This window comes from Heterodontus francisci, chromosome 1 (genome assembly GCF_036365525.1).
Source record: "Heterodontus francisci isolate sHetFra1 chromosome 1, sHetFra1.hap1, whole genome shotgun sequence".
Classification (NCBI taxonomy): domain Eukaryota; kingdom Metazoa; phylum Chordata; class Chondrichthyes; order Heterodontiformes; family Heterodontidae; genus Heterodontus; species Heterodontus francisci.
Window position 1 is genome coordinate 285,439,535 of NC_090371.1, and position 16,280 is coordinate 285,455,814.

At 41.0% G+C, this 16,280-nt stretch overlaps 1 protein-coding gene across 3 annotated transcripts in view; it reads right to left on the reverse strand.

Annotated features, from left to right (window-relative positions):
* Window positions 1-16,280, reverse strand: part of manba (mannosidase, beta A, lysosomal) — an 89,858-nt gene that overhangs the window by 43,111 nt on the left and 30,467 nt on the right. For all 3 annotated transcript variants that reach the window (XM_068047183.1, XM_068047175.1, XM_068047193.1), the window contains exons 7-11: window positions 14,392-14,502; window positions 12,868-13,019; window positions 10,281-10,398; window positions 7,527-7,613; window positions 2,315-2,482 (exon numbers count right to left, since the gene is read on the reverse strand). In XM_068047183.1, the coding sequence (XP_067903284.1) occupies window positions 2,315-2,482; window positions 7,527-7,613; window positions 10,281-10,398; window positions 12,868-13,019; window positions 14,392-14,502 (636 nt within the window). The remainder of the gene's footprint in view (window positions 1-2,314; window positions 2,483-7,526; window positions 7,614-10,280; window positions 10,399-12,867; window positions 13,020-14,391; window positions 14,503-16,280) is intronic.

The following is a 16,280-nucleotide window of genomic DNA, read 5'->3' on the forward strand; positions in this document are numbered from 1 at the left end:
ATATCACAATCACATTACAAACTGAATGCCGTTTAGTGATGCTTGCTTTTATTGTGTGTATTCATTCAGGTAACTGGATAAAGTAATAACCTGCTTTCCTGAATAATACTTGTTTTGCTTTGATTCCCAAAGGTGCTTCATGTTAATATGCCGGTTGGCATATAGAAAATTGCATAGCATAAGATTCATTCTAGAATACACTGGGTTAAAGTACTTTTGGCAAGCGTTGAATTAAAGTAACCAAAGTTTACTAAAATAATGGTGCTGCATTATTTTACATTTATTAAAAAGAATTACATAGAATGTTCAGCACAAAAACAGGCCATTCAGCCCAACTGGTGTTGATGCTTCACATGAGGCTCCTCCCACCCTACAATATAGCTAATTCTATCAGCATAACCTTCTATTCCTTTCTCCCTCATGTACTTACCTAGATTCCCCTTAAATGCATAGGGAGGAACTAGCGTGGTGAGTTAATAATAGAGGGGCAGTGATAGCTTTCATTCCGAAATGTAAGATGTTACACATATTGTTAAAAACACTGAATGGCTAAGGAAGTCCAGATACATCCAATCCATTCTAGTGAAACCAACCAATAATACAAATAAAGTTAGCTGAAATTTCAGACGCCTGCTTATAAACAGATCCCAACAGCTGTGAAACAAGATATTACATTAAAATCTTTATAACAAAGTGGAACTCTCTCCATTCATTCTCAAGTTGCCTGCTCAATTCTGTTGAGTTTCATTTTTCTGAATTAGGTTCACAGTTTGGAGTTGAATGGTTCCGCTGTTGCTTTTATAGTCTGGCGGATTCTTAAGCAGCAACAACTAATTTGTTTCTGCTTGTAACTTCTGTGTCATGCACTAATTCATCAAAAACCCAGCTGGCTACAGTGAAATTGTCAGTGCTAATCATGGAAGTAAACTTCTTTCTAATACTTAGTTTTCGATCTGAGCCACTGCTCCTTGGACAATCCGTGCTGACTTGTGGGCATCTGAAGGCAGAAGACATTTGAAAAACATTGACGTTCCATGCAGCCATAATTAATGGTCTGGTGAAGAGAAAAGTAAGGAATGAAATTAGACATGAGCAGCAATATGTAATCAATGGCAAGCTGGGAGAGGAACAGCGAGGAGGGGATACAGGGAGCTGGATTGGGGAGCAGAAAACACAAAGAAAATATAACACCGAGCATCTGGATTGGCAGCAAAGAAAATTGGGAGCAGCAAAAAACAGGAAAAAGGTCAAATGACTGTGAAAAGTTCTGCATTAGTAGAGAATAGTCTCACCATGAGAAAAGCATGTTAGACTGTTATTTCTGTAACCTCCTCCAATCCTACAACCCTCTGAGATCTCAATGATCCTCCAATTCTGGCCTTCTGCACACCCCTAACTTTATTTACTCCACTATTGGTGGCCTTGCCTTCAGTTGCCAAGGCCTGAAGCTCCAGAATTCCCTCCCTAAACCTTCTCCACACGTCTTCCTTAAGATGCTCTTTGACTGAGTTTAAATAAACAAGGCATACAAGTCAGTTTAAACACTATAGGATAGATTTTGCTATTTTGCACTTAATGGACAGAAATTTCTGGGAGAGGCAACTCCACTCACCTACTCACCCAATTCCTGATGTGTTCTGGTGACATTGCAAATTCATAACATCTACCCTCATGTCTATGCCTAAAACATTCTGAACATATTATCCAGAAAACAACATGCTTTCTTAAACTGTTAAATATAAAAGTCTTCATCGACACACCACTTCTCCCTCTTATTTTCCGATCTTCAGAAATGTGTTTTATAGATTATATGATCGGTTACATCTAGCACAGATGCATTTAAGGGAAAGCAAGATAAACACGAGGGAGAAAGGAATAGAGGATATGTTGATGGCGTTAGATGAAGTAGGGAGGAGATGTGTGTGAAGCATTAAGACCAGCATGAACCTGTTGGACCAAATGGCCTATTCAGGGCTGTAAATTCTATGTAATAATGAATCTACAGACGTCATTGCTTTTTTTTTAAACAATTGTCAAGTTTCCAGACAATGCTAAGCATGTTGGAAATTAGTTTTTGTCCAAACTTATTTCATACCGAGCAGGTCTGGCAGCATATGCGGAGAGAGAAAGAGAGTTAACGTTTCAGGTCTGTGACCCTTCATCAGAACACAGACCTGAAACATTAACTCTGTTTCTCTCTCCACAGATAATGCCAGACCTGCTAAGTATTTCCAGCACTTACTGTTCTTATTTCAGAGTTCCAGCATCCGCAGTATTTTGCTCTTTTTATTTCATACCTAAACTGGTTGCTTACCTCAAGTACTATTTCTCTAATATTATTAACATAGAGTTGCACATAGTCACTCAAGTACAGCGTGGCATTTGATGATGGAATATGGAACCAGTTTAACGCAAGTGCAGCCTCATTTTCATTGTTTCCACTCCAGATTATGATGGACGGATGAGATTTTAGACGGCGGATCTGAAGACAAAAATAAGCAAAACTTACTTAAACCCATTTAGCTAAAGACATTTATGAAGACTGATGCCTGAAAGAATTACTGGACTGCAAATGTAGCAGATACAAAGAAATGATTGCAAGGGTAAAGACCAACAAGAACATTCAACTAACTGGAAGATCCATTCTTGGTGGCTTCAGATATTTAGTCGGAAGGCAAAGCACGGTCCCTGCAGAGGAGTGAAGAGATTATTGAATCTTATGTTAGAGAAGCGCATTGCAATGTATGAATGGAATAATCATGGCTGCAATAAAAGACTAAACCATTATTGAAGATAGTGGTCTTCTGAAAGATGGCCTTTGCTTGACGATTTTCAAAGTAACACAAACTTTAGCCTCAGTATGTTCATGAAGAATTTAAGATGGACATATCTGTTTAATCTGAACCAAGGGCAAAGGTTTTGGGGGAACAAATAATACCAACAAGGTGGAAAGAAGCAGAATTTAGAATCGGTATAACAAGCAAACTAGTGCAGGCAAAGAATGTAAAGGGCACAGATGAAATTAAGAACTACAATAAAAAGAATTACCAACTCTTTTAAATAAAATGTGGAGAAGAAATTGGCCATAGCTTCTGCTCCTGTGATTCCTGTTGGAAGTTGGGTGAAGGTATAGGGTGGCTCTGATGTTCTACAGTCCAAGTGTCTGCTGGCATTTATTGAATAATGGCTGAAGTTATACCCGAGGGCTGCTGACACCCATGGAAATGAACCCAGACTAACTTCAAGAGGTAATGGTGAGAAAGCTGATAAAGTGATACAAAATCAAAATACCACTGACACTTGGCAGAGGAAGCTAATATAAACTGTCGAAACATATTAGGTCACAATTTAAGCAGATGGATCAAGAGATGCTATCAGTAAGATGGAAACCTGTACAGTACTAAAACACTGACCATACTGCCATGTGCCACAATAAATAAGAACACACAGTGTAGCTTATACCATATTTAAAACTCAAGAATCACATGTCAATGCACAGCAATACACTTTGCAACTGCTGTTGAAGCAGATTTGCTCCTTCAATGGTATGGATTAATCATGGGCGTGCTCCCCAAGATTGTCACTCCATGATTTCCAGTTATGCATTCCGTGCAGGAAGGATTCTGCACTGGAGATACACATTCATAAAATGTATCGTTAAGTCTATTTTTACTTTTCAGTTGGCAGAACACATCAGTCATTTAGACACAGAATTTCCTTGGCAACATACGTAACACAAACACAAAGGGGTGCCTTTAACATAGAAGAATCTCACATAGCATTTCACTGAAGCATAAAGGAAAATAACTGGATGCCAAGCCAAGAAAGAGATGGGGGCGGGGGTGGGGGTGGGGGTTGGTGACCAAAAGCTACGTCAGAGGTGGGTTACAAGGATGTCAGAGGAGAAAGAGGTGGTGGGGTTTAGGGAGGGAATTCCAGAGGATGTGGACAAAGTAAAATAACACAGCCGATATTGGTGGGGCAAAGGGAGAGGGCTATGCCCCCATCGCTGAAGACAGAGAAAGAGAGCGCTTAAGGGGTACTGGAGGAAGTTACAGAGATATCTCGTGAAGAGATAGGGAGGAGAAATTAAACACAATAGTGATAATTTTAATAAAAGCAAAATACTGCGGATGCTGGAAATCTGAAATAAAAACAAGAAATGCTGGAATCACTCAGCAGTTCTGGCAGCATCTGTGGAAAGAGAAGCAGAGTTAACGTTTCAGGTCAGTGACCCTTCATCGGAACTGACAAATATTAGAAAAGTCACAGGTTATAAGCAAGTGAGGTGGGGGTGGGGCAAGAGATAACAAAGGAGGTCTAGATTGGACCAGGCCACATAGCTGACCAAAAGGTCACGGAGCAAAGGCAAACAATATGTTAATGGTGTGTTGAAAGGCAAAGCATTAGTACAGATTAGGTGTAAATACACTGAATATTGAACAGCAAGTGCAAATCTGAAAAAAACAGTGGGTAAGCAAACTGAACAAACAAAGATGAAATGAAATAAATGCAAAAAAAAGATTGTAAAAAATGTAAAAAAGAATGTTAAAAAAAAGGAAGAAAAAATAACTAAAAATGAAAGTAAAATGGGGGGCTGTCATGCTCTGAAATTATTGAACTCAATGTTCAGTCCGGCAGGCTGTAGTGTGCCTAATCGGTAAATGAGATGCTGTTCCTCGAGCTTGCGTTGATGTTCACTGGAACACTGCAGCAATCCCAGGACAGAGATGTGAGCATGAGAGCAGGGGGGAGTGTTGAAATGGCAAGCAACCGGAAGCTCAGGGTCCTGCTTGCGGACTGAGCGGAGATGTTCCGCAAAGCAGTCACCCAGTCTGCGCTTCGTCTCCCCAATGTACAGGAGACCACACTGTGAGCAGCGAATACAGTATACTACATTGAAAGAAGTACAAGTAAATCGCTGCTTCACCTGAAAGGAGTGTTTGGGGCCTGGGATAGTGAGGAGAGAGGAGGTAAATGGGCAGGTATTACACCTCCTGCGATTGCAGGGGAAGGTGCCCTGGGACGGGGACAAGGTGGTGGGGGTAATGGAGGAGTGGACCAGGGTGTTGTGGAGGGAACGATCCCTTCGGAATGCTGACAGGGGAAGGGAGGGGAAGATGCGACTGGTAGTGGCATCAAGCTGGAGGTGGCGGAAATGGCGGAGGATGATCCTTTGGATATGGAGGCTGGTGGGGTGAAAAGTGAGGACAAGGGGAACCCTGTCACGGTTCTGGGAGGGAGGGGAAGGGGTGAGGGTAGAGGTGCGGGGAATGGGTCGGACACGGTTGAGGGCCCTGTCAACCACAGTGGGGGGAAATCCTCGGTTGAGGAAAAAGGAGGTCATATCAGAAGCACCGTCATAGAAGGTAGCATTATCAGAGCAGATGCGTCGGAGACTGAGAAACTGGGAGAATGGAATGGAGTCCTTACAGGAGGTAGGGTGCAAAGAAGTGTAGTCGAGATAGCTGTGGGAGTCGGTGGGCTTATAATGGATATTAGTAGACAACCTATTCCCAGAGATGGAGACAGAGAAGTCGAGGAAGGGAAGGGAAGTGTCAGAGATGGACCATGTAAAGGTGAGAGAAGGGTGGAAATTGGAAGCAAAGTTGATAAAGTTTTCCAGTTCGGGGCGGGAGCAGGAAACGGCACCGATACAGTCATCAATGTACCGGAAAAAGAGTTGGGGGAGGGGGCCTGAGTAGGACTGGAACAAAGAATGCTCGACATATCCCACAAAAAGACAAGCATAACTAGGACCCATGTGGGTACCCATAGCGACACCTTTTACTTGAAGGAAGTGCATGGAGTTGAAGGAGAAGTTGTTCAATGTGAGAACAAGTTCAGCCAGGCGGAGGAGGGTGGTGGTGGATGGGGACTGGTTTGGGCCTCTGTTCCAGGAAGAAGCAGAGAGCCCTCAAACCATCCTGGTGGGGGATGGAGGTGTAGAGCGATTGGACGTCCATAGTGAAGAGGAGGCGGTTGGGACCAGGAAACTGGAAATTGTCAAAATGACGTAGGGCGTCAGAAGAGTCACGGATGTAGGTGGGAAGAGACTGGACCAGCGGAGAAGAGATAATTTTAAGTTTGAAGTGCTGGATGACTCTGAGTTAATGTGGGTCAGTGAGGATGAGGTGATGGATTAGTCAGACTTGGTGTGGGATAGGATACGGGCAGCGCAGCTTTGGATGAGCTGAAATTTATGGAGGGTGAAGGATGAGAAACTGGATAGGAGAGCAATGGAATAATAGCCTGGAGGGAAAAAAAGGCACAAATAAAGATTTCGTGATGGGCTGAGGTGGGCAATTTCAGAGAGGTGAAAGGAAGTGATCCTTGTGATGGAGAGGATAGGGGAGTTGAAAAACACGCTAAGATTACAGTGAAGTAAAAACCATGTCTACAGGCCGGGTATAGAGAGACTTTATTCTACGAAAAGTATGTCTCATAAGCTTTTCAGGAGAATAGGTCTTTAAATTCAAAGTTGTTATCGTCAGCAGTTTGCATAACAGTCATTGTACATCTATGTCGGGATACGTTTCTTCTTCTATGGTTACCTTATGTTTATGGGTTCATTGCATGGGGACTGCATGAGGGTTGTTAGGAGACTGGTTTGGGAAACAGTGAGATCTTGTTCCTATTATATGATGAGTGATTTAATGTATAGAAGGGAGGCAGTAAAGCCTCAACCAAGGACTTCCCCCTAACATGGTTGACAAGGCCCTCGACCATGTCCATTCCATTTCCCGCACTTCTGCTCTCACTCTTTCCCCTCCCTCCCACAACGATGAGAGGGTTCCCCTTGTCCTCACCTTCCACCACACCAGCCTCTGTATTCAGCAGCTCATCCTCTGCCATTTCTGCCACCTCCAGCATGATGCCCATACCAAACACATCTTCCCAGCCCTCGCCTGAGCTATGAGCTCAATTTGTGGATCATAAGTGCGATAATACATGAAATAGCAACTAAACAGGTCGTCATATAATAATAAATGGAATCAAAGAGAAGTATAGAATTTAGAAGATCAATTAGTCGGCCACTGCACGCACATTTGGGAAATCACCCTCTCCAATGGCAGTGCATACTCTGAAAATCAATCCCTCGTGCAAATGTTGCCCCAGCATGCATTGGTTTATAAACCAAAGCTCTGAGACTATATAAGAGTGATTAATATATTGGGAGATTGTATCAAGTTCTTAAAGCTTATGGAATTTATTGTATTATCAAAATTAGAGTTGAAAAGAAGCTGAAGATGCTAAAATAATTTAAGGGTTCAGGCAATGTTCACACATTACATAAACTTCACCCTATTAACAAATTGCTTTGTTTTCTGTGGCCCTCGGTTACTTCCTTCAACCTGTCCATCACTATATTTGGTACATGGTAAAGCGGCTTTCTCCTCACTAAGCTCTGTGAACGTTATACACTGTAGTAAAACCTAGAAGTACACTAAAATCATTGCATGCTTTTAAAAATGCATTAAATTAGAATGATAATGGATTTCTCATCTCAATTTGAATCTACCTACCTGATGAGTAATTTCTGCCTTCACTGAATTCACAAAGCTTTGGTCAGTCGGATAAAGAGCACAGGCAAACATGAAATCTTGCCAAATCTGAAAAATGAGGACATGCAAGAAGGTATTCAATTAGCAAGTAGCCAACTACTGATAAATGTTCATCTTTATCATCTTTTGTGGTCAAACACAGCTCCATTAATGCGTTGCAGTAACACAATTTTGTCACTAAATCAACAATTTTGCAGTCGCTTTGCCGAGGATGTAGCACTGGGAGTATTACATAATGGTTAGGTAATGGGCAAATATAAAACACCTATTAATAGTTTGCTAGGAGGAGCATTAATATTCATTATTAGTTCAAAACATCCCAGATAAAAGAGAATTAGTGGATCATAAGCTTCAATTAAAGAACGAGGAAAGATCGCATCAAAGGTAATGAATCAATCTTCCTGATTTGCATATCCTTCATACACAGCAGAAATGTCCCAAAAGTTCAAAATTAGAAATGGGTGATTTGTAATCTGATTTTATAGCCTGCTTTATAAATTCAACCTCTTGAGAATGGAAAGATTTCCACTTACATAGGATCTGATATCTCTCAGAAATTTCTCAAACATAAATTATTTTGAAGTGCAGATGCTTTTATGAGAGTAGGCACTGTTGCACAGCATGATCCCACAGGCACCAATAAGATGAGTGACTGGTTAATTCCTTTTTGATGTTGGTTGTTCAGGGAGAAATATTGGCTAGATCAGAAGAACTTCCACTGCTCTTCCTCAAATAACGAACCATTGAATCATAAAAACTTACAGCACTGAAGGAGGCCATTCAGCAAATCGTGCCTTTGCTGGCTCTTTGAAATGCCAGGTGATCTTTTAATACCTTCCTGAACCAACTGAAGAAGCAGACCTCATTTGAAGAGGAACATGTCTGGGATTTAGTGCTCCCTAGCTATTGCACTTGCTTGTCAGTTTGGATACTGTGCTCAAGTCTTGAAATGGAACTTAAACCCACGCCTTACAGTCTCAGAGGGAGAATGCTGACAATTGAGCAAGGCTGGCATGAATAATCCTATAAAGGAAGACATAAGAAATAGGAGTGGGAGTAGAAACACAGCCCCTCACTCCTGCTCCACCATTCAGTAAAATCATGCCTCTCAGCATCTAACCTATCAAGCCCTCTAAGAATTTTATATGTTTCAGTGAGACAGTGCTTGATAAACCTGAGTGAGCTGTTTGAGGAGTTGAGAGTTATGGTGAATATGGGAAATGTAGTGAGTATGATGCACATGGACTTTCGGAATAGCTCTGACAATCGACCAGATTGCAAACTATAGGAGAAGACTTAAGGGCTATGGTATTAGAAGATAGAAAGGGAGCTAATTGGATTAAAAATTGGTTGGAAGGGATTAAAGAGAGAGGAGTTGAGGGCAGTTTCTCAGAATGTTTGGAAATGGGCAATGGTGTCCCATGAGGGTCTGCTCTGGGACTACTGCTGCTCAATGTGTATAGTAATGGCCTGGAAACAGGGCTAGAAGTAGTGGCACCCAGGTTTGTAGATGGTATTAAAATAGGAGCAAGAGGAACTCATTCTGAAAACCAAAGGAAGTTACATGGGGTATTGGCAGGATGGTGGAAAGGGCAAAAAGTGGCAGATGTAATTCAATGCCAGTAAATGCAAGGTGGTACATTTTGGTAAAATAAAAGTAAGAATGATGCGTTGAATGGGGGATGGCTGAGTGAGGTTCTGGCTCAAAAGACATGAAACTCCCCTCGTGGATAAGTAAAGCTGATGGATTACTGAGTTTTACGGCAAGAAGTATAGAATATAAAAGTCAAGATGCAATGGTGAATTTCTAGATACAGCTGCAAGTGGGGAAATGATTGAGGAAATACAGCTGCAAAGACTTGTAAAATTGGTGCTGAACTTCAGCGATTACAAGGCAGTTTGACAGAGATGTTTAAAAGTAAGAAGGGTGGATAGAGAGAGACTGCCTTTAGTGATTGAGGGGTCTAGTACAAGAGGACATTTAAGCTAAAATGGAAGACATTCAGGACAGAGACAAAGAGAAACCTTTTGAAAAAAAGATTTAAGATACACTATTGGAATTTATGTCTGAAGCAGATACTCGGTCAGCATTTAAGGTTAGACTGGTGGTTGAAAAAAATGGGGGTGGGGGAATTAAGGGATGAGATTAAGTCAGACACTTGGATTTACTAATGCTGCTCTTGTGGAAAACAAACACCAAGACAGACTGTTTGGGTCAAACGGCCCTTTTCCATATAATATTTGCCAAAAGTGACAGGATTGCTCTACGCTGTTGCCTTACAGATCAAGTTTAACCTAAGTTATGACACCGTTGTTGTTCTAGTAGAATGAGAGTTCCCACCAAGCAGCTCTCAAACCATGGTGAGTGGAGAACTGCTTAAATGATTTTTAAGACAATTGGCAAAAACTGCAGTGGGGAGATGAGATTTTTTTTTAAGCAGCAGGAAATGATGATTTGTAATGCACTGCCTGAAAGGGAAGTGGAAACAGATTCAATAGTAACTTTCAAAAAGGGAATTGGATAATTTCTTGAAAAGGAAATATTTGCATGGTTATGGGGAAAGAGAGGGGAGTGGGACTAATTGGATAGCTCTTTCAAAGAACTGGCACAGGCACGGTGGGCTGTATGATTCTAGTGAGTTGTTGCCTGGAGATTGTTGCGAGGATTTTATATATAAACAAAACCCATCAGCTTTCTGCTTTTTAATTTCTTACCATAATCCCCAATTCATCACACAGATTATAAAATTCATCTTGTTCATACACTCCTCCGCCCCATACCCTTAACGCATTCATATTGGCATCAACTGTTGACTGCAACAAGTTTTGCAATCTGTTAATTACACAAGAAAGAAAGTATTAGCGAGTGGTAAGTGATGGACCATAAATAGAACTGTGGTGCAAATCTAAGAAAAAAAAATACTAGATTCTTAACATCAGCTATCATGAATAATTCTGCAAGTTTAGATTTCTGCATGATCTATTGTTACTGCCTGGTCATTAAATCCTCAACATCGAACACAATGATACTCCAACAGTAAAGTTTCCAAGAACTGGTGGTGATGAGGTACTTCATCTGTGGCAAACACCATTGAGAAAGAAAGGCTCTATGAGAAGAATGCACCATCCGTGACTAACTAAGGAAGTTAAGGATGGCTTCAAATTGAAAGAAAAGGCATACAATGCTGAAGAGATTAGTGGTAGGCCAGAAGATTAGGAACAGTTTAGAAACCAGCAAAGGATGGCCAAAAAGAGGGAGAAATTAGAGTATGAGAGTAAACTAGCAAGCAATATAAAAAGACAGTAAAAGCTTCTACAAGTATATAAAAAGGAAAAGAGTAGCTAAAGTAAGCATTGGTCCCTTAGAGGATAAGACTGGGAAATTAATAATGAGAAATAAGAAAATGGCAGAGACTTTGAACAAATATTTTGTATATGTCTCCACAATAGAAGACACAAACAGCATCCCAAGAATAGCAGAAAATCAAGAGGCAAAAGGGAGGGAGGAACTTAACACAATTATCACTGGAGAAAAAAGTACTACGAAAACTAATGGGACCTGCATTCTAGGGTCTTAAAAGACGTAGCTGCAGAGATTGTGGATGCACTGGTTGCAACTTTCCAAAACTCCCTAGCTTCTGGAAAGGTCCCAGCGGATTGGAAAACTGCAAATGTAACACCTCTATTCAAGAAAAGGAGGAGACAGAAAGCAGGAAACTATAGGACAGTTAGCACAATATCAGTCATTGAGAAAATGCTAAAATCCAATATTAAGGAAGTAGTAATAGGACATTTAGAATATCATAATACAATCAGACAGAGCCAACGTTGTTTAACGAAAAGGAAATGGTTTGACAAATTTATTAGAATTATTTGAGGATTTAACAAGCAGGGTAAATAAAGGGGAACCAGTAGATGTAATGTATTTGGATTTCCAAAAGGCATTCAATAAGGTCCCAAATAAAAGGTTACTACACAAGATAAGAGCTCATGGTATTGAGGGTAATATATTACAATGGATAGAGAATTGGCTAACTAACAGGAAACAAAGAGTTTGAATACATTTTCAGGTTGGCAAACTGTAACTAGTGAAGTGCCACTGGGATCAGTGCTGGAGCCTCAACTATTTATGATCTGCATTAATGACTTGGATGAAGGGACTGAGTGTATTGTAGTCAAATTTGCTGATGATACAAAGATAGGTAGGAAAGCAAATTGTGAGGGCACAAAGTGTCTGCAAAGGGATATAGATAGGTTAAGTGAGCGGGCAAAAATTTGGCAGATGGAGTATAATGTGGGAAAATTTGAGGGTACACTTAGGTGGAAAGAATAGAAAAGCATATTATTTACATGGAGAGAGACTGCAGAATGCTACAGTACAGAGGGATCTGGGTGTCCTTGTACAGGAATCGCAAAAAGTTAGCATGCAGGTGCAGCAAGTAATAACGAAGGCAAATGGAATGTTGGCATTTATTGCAAGGGGGATGGCATACAAAAGTAGGGAAGTTTTGCTACAACTGTACAGGGCATTGGCGAGACTACACCTGGAGTATTGTGTACCATTTTGGTCTCCTTAAGGAGGGATATACTTGCACTGGAAGCAGTTCAGAGAAGGTTCACCAGGCTGATTCTTGGGATAAAGGACTTGTCTTATGAGGAAAGGCTGAGCTGGTTGGGCCTGTACTCATTGAAGTTTAGAAGAACAAGAGGTGATCTTATTGAAACGTATAAGATTCTGAGGAGGATTGACAGGGTAGATGCTGAGAGGATGTTTCCCTTCATGTAATAATCTAGAACTGGGGGCACAGTTTAAAAATAAAGGGTTTTCCATTTAAGTCGGAGATGAGGATGAATTTCTTCTCTCAGAGGACTGGTAATCTTTGGAATTCTCTTCCTCAGGGAGCAGTGGAGGCTGAGTCATTGAGTAATTGAATCTGTTCAAGGTTGAGTTTGACAGATTTTTGATCTACAAGGGAGTCAAGGATTATGGGGCACAGGCAGGAAAGTGGAGTTGAGGCCACAATCAGATCAGTGATGATCTTATTGAATGGCGGGGAGCAGGCTCGAGGGGCTGAATGGCCTACTCCTGCTCCAATTTCTTATGTTCTTATTGTGATCAAATACAGATCAGAAATGTCAGAAAGCAGTCCTGCAACACCTTCACAATTCTAATTCAACGTGTGGTAATAAAAGTTTATGTTACAGCTTTCTGGACTTAATTACCTTGTGTATTGACTTTGCGATACACAAATTAGATGCAGCCACTACAGTTAATGTACATCGTGAAACTTTCAAAACTTACACATCAACTGTTACTCTGTCCAGAAAGGCGTCTGCAGGAATCCAGTTTGAACCCTTGAGGAATATTGGAAGGCCATTTATCTTAAAGTAAAAGCTTAGTCCAGGAGACCCTGGTACTGGCTCTTGTATCAGCTCCACTGTTCTGAAATAGACCTATTGAAAATGTGAGTTTGCAAAAATTTGGAACTGCTAGGGTAAGAGGAATAATATAACCTATAATCAAAGTATTAGAATGAATATATATTATATATCTTATGATTTCAAGATTGATGTTTTATATGCCCATCAGATACAATAAAGGATCCTGAACCTCCGGAGAGTTAAAATTTAAATCCTAGCCACAAGTCACTGGAATATGATTGTACTCTACTTATTCACAAAGAGGACTGTTAGAAGTTGACCCCCTTGATGGTAAAAATTGTAAGCAAGTAGCCATTAAAGCACACTCCTTTACCATAGGATGTGGGCGTCGCAGGCAAGGCCAGCATTTATTGCCCATCCCTAAATGCCCTTGAGAAGATGGTGATGAGCTGCTATCTTAAATACAACTGAATAGCTTGCTAGGCCATTTCAGAAGGCACTTAAGAGTCAACCTCATTGCTGTGGGTCTGGAGTCACAAGTCAGCCAGACTGGGTAAGAATGGGAGATTTCCTTCTCTAAAGGACCAGATGGATTTGGACAACAATAGCTGGTGGTTTCAAGGACACTATTACTGATACTAGCTTTTCACTCTAGATTTATTTAATTAATTGAATTTAAATTCTCCAGCTGCTGTTGTGGGATTTGAACTCATGTCTCTGCATCATTAATCCATCCTCCTGGATTGCTAGTCCAGAAACATAATCACTATGCTGCCGACCCCTGTATGAAGCAAATTATTGATGCCTAGTTTAACTCTTAGACTCTAACTCTCTCAGCTGAGGTAAGACAACATTAATTAGTTTAGTTTAGAGATACAGCACTGAAACAGGCCCTTCGGCCCACCGAGTCTGTGCCGACCATCAACCACCCATGTTATACTAATCCTACACTAATTCCATATTCCTACCACATCCCCACCTGTCCCTATATTTCCCTACCACCTACCTATACTAGTGACAATTTATAACAGCTAATTTACCTATCAACCAGCAAGTCTTTGGCATGTGGGAGGAAACCGGAGCACCCGGAGGAAACCCACGCAGACACAGGGAGAACTTGCAAACTCCACACAGGCAGTACCCAGAATTGAACCCGGGTCGCTGGAGCTGTGAGGCTGCGGTGCTAACCACTGCGCCACTAACCACTGCGCCACTGTGCCGCCCAACAAATGGGAATTGTTTCCTTGTCTTCTTGAAGGCAAGGGAATTAAAAAGTTGAAACAAATTTTCTTTTAAAGAATAATTATCAGTGACCAAAAATGGAATCTTAAAATGGTTTTCACCCTGGGGGGGAAAAAACACTGATTAGAAAGTTTGCAACTTTCCACAACGGGTCACCCAGTTGATAATGTGGATTTTTAAAATAAACTTAAAATAGACTGACCATAATAGACTTTTCAATGTGGTATTCTCCACTGATTGTGAAAGTAACAGTCATGTTGTAACCAGTCTGATTGCCGTGACCACTGGGCCACCAAAGATCAACAGAAGCATCCTGCAAAATAAAGTCGCAATAAGTGGCCTATTGTTTCCAGTGTTTATACAGTAGTTCTGTGCGAAGATTAATGCACAACATCACAACATAAATCTAACACTTACTAAAATCACAATTAAGCAAACATTTCAACAACAATGCAGAGAAGGAATGATGGGGTAAATGTTTATCTCGAGTACTCCTGGTACAAAGCTTCAAGAACCAAGGGTATATAACTGGGATCTAGAGCACGACCTGCATCACAGAGTATAGCACAGAAACAGGTCATTCGGCCCTACTAGTCTATGCCAGTGTTTATGCCCCACATGAGCCTCCTCCCATCCCTCTTCATTTGATCCCATCAACATATCCTTCTATTCCTTTCTCCCTCATGTACTTACTTAGCTTCACCTTAAATGCATCTATGCTATTCATTCCAAGCACTCCATGTGGTAGTGAGTTCCACATTCTCATCACTCTCTGGGTACAGAAGTTTCTCCTTAATTCCCTATTGGATTTATTAAACTATTCTATATTTTTGGCCCTCTAGAATTGAACTCCCCCCAAGTGGAAACATTTTCTCTGTGTCCATGTATAATTCTAAATGGCAAACAATTGTAGGAATTGTGCTCCTATCAGGAAGGAGTACTATAGATGTAAATTCACCTTTATGTAAAGAAATTATTATGTTCAGTGATCGGTTACCGTGTGAAAAATCAGTGACTGACAGTAATAAATAAGACTTTGTTGCAACATCCTAGTCTAGGGATGCCCCTCTGAGCAGGTGCAAGTTATCCAAGGCAGCCTCGCTACCAACACAAACTCTCACAGAAACTGGACCATGTTTGGATGGTCAAGCAAAACCCCCTCTTCCCCACACCTTCCCAGATGAACAACTCTTGATTTTGGAGAGTTTCAGAGCTTGAAATGATTCTCTAGAATGTTCCAACTGCAGGAGGTCCTGCTTGGCCAGGCTACTCCTTTCAAAAGCTGCATAACATAGCAGGCCAGGGAGAAAACAAATCAAGGCAAGGGCTATATTAATAGTCAGCTGCACAGTGCCATAGGCGGTTGACTACTAGAGACTGAAGTATCAAAACCACGCAAAAAAGAAAATGCATGGAATTGCTGGTCTCTTCAGTTTCTTTCCCAACATCTTATTTTCTTCAAGGCAGTAATTATTGCAGTCTGCACAAAGAACAGTTTGGATCATTTTTGTGACCTTGCAGTACAGGCATAACGAGCAATGCCACAGACTGCCATATACTGCATAATGTGTACCCTTGTGTCCTCTCTGCGAAACAACTTAAATAGTCCAGATTCCAGATCACAGTTGCATCACAAAAGCCACCAGAAGACACTAGAGCAACAACCATTACTGTACCGGGCATCAACATGGAGACAGAATCAGCCTGCATTTCCATAAATGGCCACTCACTGAATATGGAAATACCAGAATCACCACTGTCTCAGACCCAGTGACTTAACTGGTAGAGCTCACCTTCAAATTAAGGATGATTAAGAGACATCAATGCCATATGTGCAACCTTACAGCATCAATGGAAGTTATCAGCAACATCCATAATGTGCTGGACTAATGGTCGGTGCACTGTAATCCACTTTGAAAGATGTGTCAACCCTATTAGTGTTTTAGTGGAAACATCACTAATCCAGTGACTAAGGAATATAGTGGGAATACTCCAAAACGTTCAGAGTTCTGCTACAAGTCCAACATCTAATAAGTTCTTCAGTCAAGGCTAAATATCTTGGAGCAAGAATATAGTCAACCATAAAAGGTT